This window comes from Montipora foliosa, chromosome 3 (genome assembly GCF_036669935.1).
Source record: "Montipora foliosa isolate CH-2021 chromosome 3, ASM3666993v2, whole genome shotgun sequence".
In the NCBI taxonomy this organism is placed as follows: domain Eukaryota; kingdom Metazoa; phylum Cnidaria; class Anthozoa; order Scleractinia; family Acroporidae; genus Montipora; species Montipora foliosa.
This window is the reverse complement of record NC_090871.1, coordinates 53,720,489-53,731,012: the sequence shown is the minus strand read 5'-3', so window position 1 is coordinate 53,731,012 and position 10,524 is coordinate 53,720,489. Positions and strand designations below refer to the sequence as shown.

Below are 10,524 nucleotides of genomic sequence, written 5' to 3'. Positions count from 1 at the left end.
GTATCGTTTGGCCACCCCCTAATTTTCAACATGTTGGACTGTCCAACATGCAACCAACATGTTGGATCGTCCAACATTTATCGTTTGGCCAGAAAGGTGACAAAAAATACAAAGAACAGTTGTGCAGTGTAATCAACCCTTATAACCTGTACATAGGTTTAACCGAAGGTTAACTCGCCCTACAACTCTGCCCTGACGGTTAACTCGCCCTGTGGATCCACTCGGCTATCGCCTCGTGGATCCATAGCTACTTTGACAATGTCAGTGACGAAATTCATCATCAATAACAGGACAGACGTATGAAAAATTGATTCGCGAGTTGTTCGGAGATGAATAGCAAAGGATAATTTTATCCACTTTTTTAGTATATACTAATCACGGCTATTTGGGCCTCGGGAAGTGCGAAATACTGGTAAAACAAGCACCAAGTTGAGCGAGAAATTTTGGGTTAGGTGATTGAAATCTTCTGATCAGGCTTTTGTTTCTGTAACTTTAATTGTTTTTTTTGATTATAAAATCTAGTTCTTCGGCCATCGCCGCCTAATTAAGACTGAATAAAATACAAACAGCGGGAGATAAACATTTTTAAAAAATGTATTTTTTATTAACTTCACGTTTCGTATGCTTCTCTAGATACATTCTCAGGGTAGTATTTTAGGTCCTATTTTATTCCTTGTATTTATTAATGATCTACCCGAAGCATTGCAGCACTGTGTCGCTGATATATATGCTGACGACTCTCAGTACAATCAGCTGCCCCCCTCTGGCCCGAGGCCAACCAGTTGGCCATTCACAAGTGTGTCCGAGAAGTTGTTTCACGGCTAACGGTAAAATGTTAAGCTTTTTTCGCCTTACCGTTAGATTTTTGGCCCTTTTACGGCTAACGGTTAAACCCCATTGCAACCTTCCGGAATTGCGCAAGGAACTGGGGCGAGTTTCAAATTTGAACCAATCGATAAATTGAAACCATCATGAAAGACAACATTCAGAATGGATATCTGTCCAAGTTTGATGCTTTTAGGTTGAACAGAAACCAAGTTAATTAAGAGAAAAACCCCGTAATTTAAGGTCTCTAATATCGAAATACCCCATTTCATGTTGTTTTTCATATTCATATAGTGCGCAGATCACTTTATTTCGTATATAAAGTAGCTTTGAAAATTTTTACGGTTACTTTTTAGAATGTTTTTGTTTTTCAGGCGTCCCCGGCCACGGACCCAGTAGTGCAATGGCCGAACGAAATTGCTGTTAACTAAACACGGCGGTATGAAATGCCGTGCCGAGTAACGCCCAAATGAGGATAAACCAGTACGCCAAAATCACCCAGGAGTCGAACCTGGCTCCCCGGAAGCACCCTTCTTTTAACAAGATCATTCTAAAATGAAGTCACACATTTGGTGAATTTTTTAATCCCACTAGCCAGACTTTTCTTGGTCCAAAAATCCCAACAATTTGCGACTCCATTCCAGTAACTTTGTCACGAACTCTGTTGAAAATGCAACCCCATTGTAGCGAATCCAGTCGTGAAAATGCAACCCCATCAGGCAGCACATCCCTTTTTGTGGGAAGCTGACACAACGGGTTCATGATGCAAGGTTGTATGGGTGCATTCAGTCATGTAATATCACTAACTACTTAGCCATTTGGAGATCCTTTGAAAACGTTAACGCAAAGTCAAATGAGGGGGTATAACCATAGACTTACAACACGCAAGTTGTGGAGGCAGTAAAGAGTGGAACCTTCAGAAAATTATGCTCTGGTAGGGAAATAATATTTCATTTCAACATCGTGACATATTTTCAATGTTTGAAGCACTCTACGTTTAACTCAAAATCAGTTTTCTTCGTTGTTTTAGAGGAGAAATAGAAGTATCTGGCAACTGCGAAGAACTATTACTACACTAAAAAAAATATACTTTAGGTTATCGCAATCTCGTCCCCAGAGTCCGACTTTCCTTTTGTCAACAGCAAGAATACGGACTCTGGCCACCTCAAAAATTATGCGCAGCGGTATTGAAGGTCCATTTTTGTAACCGTTGACAACCACTGTTGCTTCAAATTTCTGAGCGTGCGTACATTAGCCGGAAGTCCGCGATTTGCGGACTTCCTGCCTTGGAAGTGGCCAGTTGGCCAGAGTCAGTGTTCTTGGTGCTGACCAAAAGAAAAGTGGACTCTGCGGACGAGATTGAAGTTATCGATGAGGAACAAGTGGCTGGGTGAGCTATAAAACTTAAAATTCATTTAAAAAGTGACAGAATTTACAACTTTCCTTTTTTTGAAGCAACTTCAATTTATTTACCTTTAAATTTGTTGCCTATGAGCTGTTTACAAAATATAAGAAGGATCACTAAAGCGTAAGTAAGGTTCTACAAAAAGATAATGTTTTCTGGGTCAAGTGTACAATGTTTTAGGGAGAACCAGAAGTTAATTGTGGAAGTAAGAAATACACCTCCACTAATGTATAACCTGGGTTAAATTCCAGCTCTTGTAGTCAGACCAGCCAGATCGGTAATTACACGTATGTTTGTTGGTCCTCCACTCTGCCCCAAGGTTATTCCCTGGGTCCTTTGGTTTTCTGTTCTCACTAAAACTCAAATATTTTGTTCCTACTGTAATTCTTCCATCCAAACCAAACGTATGTCACCATTGTTACCCAGAATTTTGCTTTATGTGTGTCGTGGAAGCCACGTAACTCACGGAGGCTCCCCAGGGTTTTATGGCCGCGCGCAAGCTGGGTAATAGTATGGCGCGTAAAGCTTTGAATCGCGCGTTTTTCTGATTTTTATGACGTCAGCGTGACCAAGTGCTATTTTTTTCGCGTTCCCTTCAGTAAATTTTTTTGAAAATTGGCTCAGTTCTAACCACATACAGTTCCTATCAAACACCCTATATTTGTTAATATGTGTCAGAGCTTATCGAATATATTTAGAAAAATGACAAATTACAGAATATTGGCAAAACCGTCTGATCGACCTTGACTTTTACCAATTCAAAACGTCAGGCCATATCATTTCCATAATGTGGCAAAGAATAAAAAAAAAATTAACTGAAGAAAAGTATAAATATTAAGGAATTTAGGTCAAAAATAAGAACATATCTTCCTATCATTAGAAGTGATGTTGCCATGGTAACAGCCATAATCCAAAAATTGACACCCCAAAATAAGCTTTATTATATCAGTACCCATACTGGAAAACCTCTACAGGGAAAACTACAAGAGAAATTAACTAGGTTTCCTTTTGTAACTCGTGCCTTGTAGTGAGGGTATTCGCAATACTCTAGGGAGACACTTTAACCTTGGCAGAACTAACAGTCATTTGGACCCATGACCGTGATGAGAGAGGCATGGGTTTATTCTCGATTTTTCGTCACAAACTCATTTGCAGAATTTCCTGTTTTCAAAGACATTTTGCATAGCAAAGCCGTTTGTGATGTAAAATCGAGAATAGACCCATTCCTCTCGCATCACGGTCGTGGGTCCAAATTACTGAGCACTAGTTTTGATAACTTTGCGCATGGTGCCCCGCAGATGAAAAGCGCAATTTTGAGGTAAGAATGGTAAAACATATTTGGTGGGGAGATTAATATTGTAGACGAAAAACATTTGAGTTTAGGTGCACTTTAAGAACCAACAATTTTAATTTTAACTAATCCAATTTCATTTGATTTTTATAGGCTCCCAATTGGAGTGTTGAGCATTTGTACAAGGCTGTACGAGATTCACACTTAAAAAAGGCACCTCCACTCCTACGAGAGAATAACCTTAAACCAGAGTAAAAGTATTTACAATCACATTTGTTTTAAAATGGTTCCATATGCTTGTTGCTGAAAAAACCCTTATTTTCACTTAAACAGTTAATTTTCCAGGAACCACTATCTTGAACAACAACTGTTGTGACGTGTTACAATGTCCCTACTGTGCTTACGGATAACCTTTTGGATAGTAACAGTCATGTTGCAATTATTCAAGACGGCCGCACCAAGGGATTTAAAACTAAAGGGATTCTTCAATCATTTCAGATGTAAATTTAAATGCTCTCCTTGAAAAAAATGGAAAAAAAAAGTGATTGTGAGATATAATAATAACTGTCGTTTGTTTGATGAAGATAATGATGATGATGATGATGATGATTATTACTGGTCAGGGTCGGCCAGGAGGGGTAGTGGCATACCAGTATACCCGAAAAAAATTCGCCAAAATACCCAAAATTAATGGAAGCATTGTTACTGTATACCTGAAATTCAAAGAAAGCGATATACCGAATACCCGTATTTAAGCTGCAATATACCGTATAGGTGGTTTTCACGTGACGTCATCGTCACCATGTCGGTGGACGAGAACAAAAGATCTCTCATTAGCTTCTTTTGTTCGTCCACCAGAAGTCGTACATTTCACTATTGTTATTGGTGTCTCCAGAGGTTGGTTGAAAACGTCCTATACCCGATTTAAAAAGCCCCTGTATCCCGTATACCCAAAAACCCTCACTGGAATGAGAAAAGGCAGACTGAGTGCCTTGAACACGAGGGAAAAGTTATTTGAAGTACAAGAAGTGTTAATCCAAGTTAAGTATAAATACACAGGTGATTATACAAAATCGCGCGCTCTCATTGGCTCGCTATCTCGGATTATCAGCCGATAATCACCTCAACGGACAAAATGGCTGCCAGTAGTCATTTTGCCACTGTAAGTGAAGATGATTTCGCGTTGAAATGTTTTTTTTTTCTCTTTTTTGAAATAATCACCTGTGTATTTATACTAAAACAATTATTCGCCTCAGGTTCAGTGATTATCGGTGAATATTCACCTCAACTTCGTCTCGGTGAATATTCACCAATAATCACTTCACCTTCGGCGAATAATTGTTAAGTAACCACCAGTATCAGACAAAAATTAATATACGTTTCATCAGTTTCAGTCCCAATAACCAAAGGTTGGAACAAATTGGTCTAAGAACAACAGAAAGGAAAATAATAGGGAATCTACAAAACAACGAGGACCAGGGGAATGAAAAGGCCACAAAACAATATTCATTAATTAAAAAGGAAAAAAGACTGTGGCAAGCGCATGTAGCACCTTGTTGTTTGGCTAAACAATAACGTGAAATGACTAAATTTAGGGTTTTGACAACAGCAAGAGCACACAACTTAGTAAGAGTGACTTGTACATTGTGTCTTTACTTCAATAGGCCTTAATCAGAAGGCGGCCATTTTGAAGGTCCCGAGGGACTGAAAACTTCTGTTTTTGCACACCGAAACTCGTTCCCAAACATTTCAACAAGAGGCTCAGGGTACGAAATCTATTGTCTATGGCCAATATGGCCGCCGCATGAATAAGGCCCATACCACTCACACCAACCCAGTGATTGGATATTGGACAAAATGAACAAGATGGAACAGTCATGACATACTTTAAGGTTGCACAAAGTTATAACTGTGTAGTTGAACCCCATTATTTCAAACTCGGGTATTTCAAATTGATCCGCACTATTTTGAACTGGCAGGAAAGACTGTAGATATAGAATTCCTCTTGACAGTTCTAGTTTTGCAAATAAAGATGCACGGATGCCCCTTCAAGTGTCCCTTGATGTAAACATTTAACTACATACTATTAGTTAAAAACACAGAGATAAAGTTAGCATTACATTTAGCTTTACTCTTTAGGTTAACTTTATGAAGAGCAGAGTGAGAGAGCCACAATGATGAAGGTGTTTACCACGATAAGGGGACACCGAGACCTTTAGCCAAATCATTTTGCGTCTTGTAATGTGTATTGCTGGACATATCTTTGTCGCTGATCACAAATCACATGTACTTTAAAAGCTTTTAGCCTCGTGCCCTCCTGAAGAAAAATCAAGTATGTGATATGTTTTCCCTTGAGTTGTACAAATTCTTAACAAGTTTATATCCTTGGAGCATACCTCCAGGGAACGCCACATGTTTAGATTTCATATGCATAATTGCAGCATTTAATTTTCCTGGCAAGGTGTCACTGCCTGCTTCCTTTTCCTTACAATAGTACATTTTCTCATGGGGTATATACCTTGGTGTGCGGTCCTCACGCCCATCATTTCCTTTGGAAATGATAACTTTCTTGTGAATGAACACTGCAGTGTAACAGTCGTCAATTTGGGAATGTGCACCGAAGAGGTCTTTCTCTTTAATGTAGTAGATCTCTGCAATGTCAGAACGATTCTTCAAGCACATTTCTGACCAATAACAACCAGGAAGGGCCACGTTTGAATACTTGTCTAATACATGACATTCGTCTTCTTCTACGTTGTGGCCAAGGTATAAAGAACCACCAGGTTTCAAAATACGCAGGAGGTCCCTAACAAGATTACATTGGATTTTTTTGTCGCCTAAATCTTTTAGCCCTCCATAGTTGATTGCATGTGAGAACGTAGTGCTATCTGGAAGAAAAGTCAGCCTACCATTTGGGTCAATGGTTCCAAATGTGGCTGGTGTGTCATTGAATAACCTCTTTGCATATTCTACCGCGTACTGATCCCTATGGGCACCTCCAATTTTAATATCAGGATACGTTTTCCTTATCACCTTAAGCCATTCATTGCAGCCAGTATTACTGTCAAAAACTGATGTTCCCTTGATGTGAAGGTTAAGCTGCTTCGATAGTTCCAAAACCCAGCTTTCCTCAACTACTGTTTCATTTGCACGCTTTTTTCGACAGTTGATATCCTCCCAGTTATGTTTGAACACTGTTTTTTGAAACCAGTAATGGAAATGTTCCTTAGCATGATCCAAGATACCTTTCCCACCTGAAGATCGAAAGCTGAATTGTGCTAACAGGCACATGAACAGGATCAAAATTGTGGCAACAGCTATGAACACCAACCGGCCATAACGAATATTTGTGATCCTCATGATTCCTATCAAGAGTAACATAAAAACAGATCACATCTTGACACCCGAGTTTGAGGCCAAAACATCTAGATCTTAGTCCACGGTGTCACATAAAATACACAGGACTACATTGTATTTTGCATGTTGTGATTATTTTTGGAAACCTGACAGGAAATGAAAAAATACTTGAGCACTCAGCAGTGAGAATATTATCACTGTGAGTACTTATGTCACATCATTAATAAGAAACAGTGATTTAAGTGAAAGTATTTAATAGGAGTGGTGTAATAATGTTTGAAAGAAAAGACACTGGCTGCTAGCTATGAAAACAAATATAATTTGCTCATTAGCACTTTCATGGTAAGTACATGAGCACTCTATATCTAGTAATGCAGTACACTTAAAGTATGTATGGAGAAAATGAGGTTTGTTTACCCCATAGGAAAATCATCGCTGACTTCTTTGTTTACATGTACATTTAATTTTACATCTTGTTAACATACATGTACAAATTTGTTCTTACAACACATCTTTCTTTGCAAAAAAAAAAAAACTTGTTCAACTAATCTACAATCTTGGACAAAATTGTTGAGAAAATTCTGCTTTTGGACTAACTACAATCACAAGTATCAAGTGAAGCTATGATCTTTGCAGTTATGAACGCAATTTTTTTTACAATTGCATAGAGAAGCCTGAAAAATTCAGGACTTCAGAATGAACTTTCAATATTCAGTACCGACTTCTTTTAAGACTGATTAAAATTTGATGATCTGCTGGTAATGATGCAAAATTTCTCACTTTTGTCCAGAAACGCACCCAATTACATGTAGATGCACACCCAGCATGAAGTGTCTGTAAGCCTTCGCTACCTATTTCCAACAGTAAGGTAAGGGTGGTTAGCATTATTTTTAGCTTAAGGTAAATGCAGTGGTTTATCCTTACTTGAGGAGCAGCATTTTAATTTGGACACTTTGGGACATTCATTGTCTGTATTCCGAGACGAGTGATGTCGAAATCCTTGTGCATAATAGTAATTAGGGGCTTTTCTGGACACACATGTACCATATCTGAAATTTGTAAACAAGGATTTTCCCCAAAACTTAAGGTTCCCATCGTAACCGGGTTGACAATCGGACATAGTTTGGTGTTATTCTGTTTTCGGGAAAATTTGAATGTAGGTCTAAGACCAAACATTTCCCCACTCTTGACTAAATTCTTTATATGGGGTAATCCAAGTTATTGCAAGTCCTGTGTATCACCCCAGATGAAGAGACATGTGTGGCTCAGTTGGTGAGTGCCTGGTCTTCTGAGCTGCATGTTGCCAGTTCGATCAGGACCTGTCTCATTCCATCAATGTCTGTTTCCACTTTCTTCTGATCCGTGTAGCTGTAGCTTTGAATACCCGTAACAGAGCATTGATGAAGGAAGGGGGGTAAAGTAAAAGGCAGACACCGATGGCCACAAGACAATTAGTTTATCAATAACTCTGGTTCAATGGCACATGTTACCCTCATAAAAATTATAAGGACCTATGCCTTTTACCTTTACTTAACAGAAGTGTTGAAGGAAGTGTTGACAGAGTAAAATCCATTTAGTCTCACATCCAGAAGTCAATGGGTTAACCCACTGACCCCTGAGAGTGAGTCTTGATAGATTGTACTCTGTCTAATGCCATTATTTTACTTGTCAATGGGAGAGGGGGGGGGGGGGTGTCCTAGGGCATTTTAGGTGTACATGGGTTGACTGATTAACCCCTTGACCCCTCAGGTGTACTATGACACCCCTGGTCGACAAGTTAAAGTCTCACTCACAGGAAACAATGGCTTATTAAGCTAAATTCAAACTTCTCCAAATTAGAGTAGCATCAAATTACATGTCTGAAGGATTTTCCTATTGAACAGGAAGGCACACCGTGACATCAAGCAGCCTGGACCTACATGTAATACATTTCTCTTGAAATACACATTGTGGGCGAAAAACCAACAACTCAGTAAAGAGGTTCAAGGGACTGGTGCGAGAAATGTAGCATGGTTGTAGCCTGGTGCGAACAACATGGCGGCCTGTGTGCGACAGAATGTGACTTGTGTTCCCGTGGCTGTTATGCAAGAAAAGAAGGTTTTGACATTTTCAACGAACTAATGGACAGATGGATTTCTATTTAGTATTTGCATTCGAGATCGGATACATTTTCTCTCCAAAAGGTAGTTTATAAAAATGAAAGCAGAAAACAATGCTTGACATGAACACAAGACCACGCTGTCCTTGCTTTCTGGTATCCATAAAAACATCCAAAACATGTGTTTTTCAGATGAAAATTTTTTGGCAATAACAGCAACATTTTTATCTATTTGCCAGTTGGCACCAATATAAAAAAGTTAATTTCGAACCCTGAACCTCCTGGCTCCTATATGGAGTAGGAGTGAGACTTTGTCTACAAACACCAGACAATAATTTTATTTTACTCATTAATGTTCAGGAGTTCAGGAGTCAATTGGTTAACAATCTCTACATCCACACAAAAACTACATGTATGTCCCCTTTTCAACCCATTGACTCCTAGGGGTGAGGCTTTGTAGATTTTGCTATGTCTACTAAAGGCCAGATGATTTTCCTCCTCAACGGGGAACAGTTCTGGAGTCAATGGGTCAAAGGAAATATAATTTTTTTCCTGGAGGAGAAATTTTTCATTCCAGAGCCAAGAAATACTTCCCACACAGCAAAACTGACATGGATAAAGAAAATTATGTCAAGATCATGCTTAAGGACGGTGCCTACTAATTCAAAGGTTTTTTTGCGCGGTTTACTGAATGTGCAGGAAAAGCAGATCTTAACAAGTGTTATTGAAATCCAAAAAGAAAATTGGGGGTAACCAGACATTTTTCGAAGATAATTAATCAACAATATTTGTAAAAAGCTTTGAAATACAAAGCAATGTATGGCATTCTTTTCCAAATTGAAGCTTAACTATGCATGGTTACCGCCAATTTTCTTTTTGGATACCAAGAGCACTTGCTAAGTTCTACTTTCTCCGCATAGTTTTGAACTGGGCAAAAATATCCCTGTATTAATAAGCATCACCCATAGGAAATCCGGTACAAGTATAGAAAGGTGCTAAAGTAATCGCACCGTTTTTTGTACCTTAAAGAACATATTTTACGAAAGTCAAACTTATGATCTCATTCATGCAATGAGTTTCTATTATGTAACTTTGTCCCAAATTATTGAGTTGACAGACTTTCAAAAGACGTTTAACATTTTCGAAATACTCTTCAAAGAAATAAGCAGCCCTACAATAATATATAAGTGAAAGGGGTAAACTTCTGCGGCTCGTTTATAACCAGACCACAAGGCAAAGCTTTGGCGTTTCAACGCTCTGTACGTTGTACGCTCTACGCTCAATATGAAAATTAATCTAATTATATGTGTGTTGTTGAAATGCAGTATGACGTTGTCACAAATATTGACCCCATGGGAAACCGATGACAGACAGTAAAATTAATCTACTCACGAATGGCATATGTATCCTTGCCGTTAAATCATCCATGCACCAGTAATTTAGATTTGAACCAGTGGTATGGATTATCTTTTCAAAGCGAAAAGTCGGCCAGTGTTGAATGGAAATAACGAAAGCCCTGAGTAGCCTCGCCAGATTTTAGTGACTGTA

At 38.8% G+C, this 10,524-nt stretch overlaps 1 protein-coding gene across 1 annotated transcript; it reads right to left on the bottom strand.

Moving 5' to 3' along the window:
* Window positions 1-5,745: 5,745 nt before the first annotated feature.
* LOC137997714 (uncharacterized) lies at window positions 5,746-10,524 on the bottom strand. The gene is made up of 2 exons (XM_068843924.1): window positions 10,369-10,524; window positions 5,746-6,886 (listed from the first exon to the last, which is right to left on the bottom strand). The coding sequence occupies exon 2, from the start codon at window positions 6,879-6,881 to the stop codon at window positions 5,850-5,852; it is 1,032 nt and encodes a 343-aa protein (XP_068700025.1). The 5' UTR covers window positions 6,882-6,886; window positions 10,369-10,524; the 3' UTR covers window positions 5,746-5,849.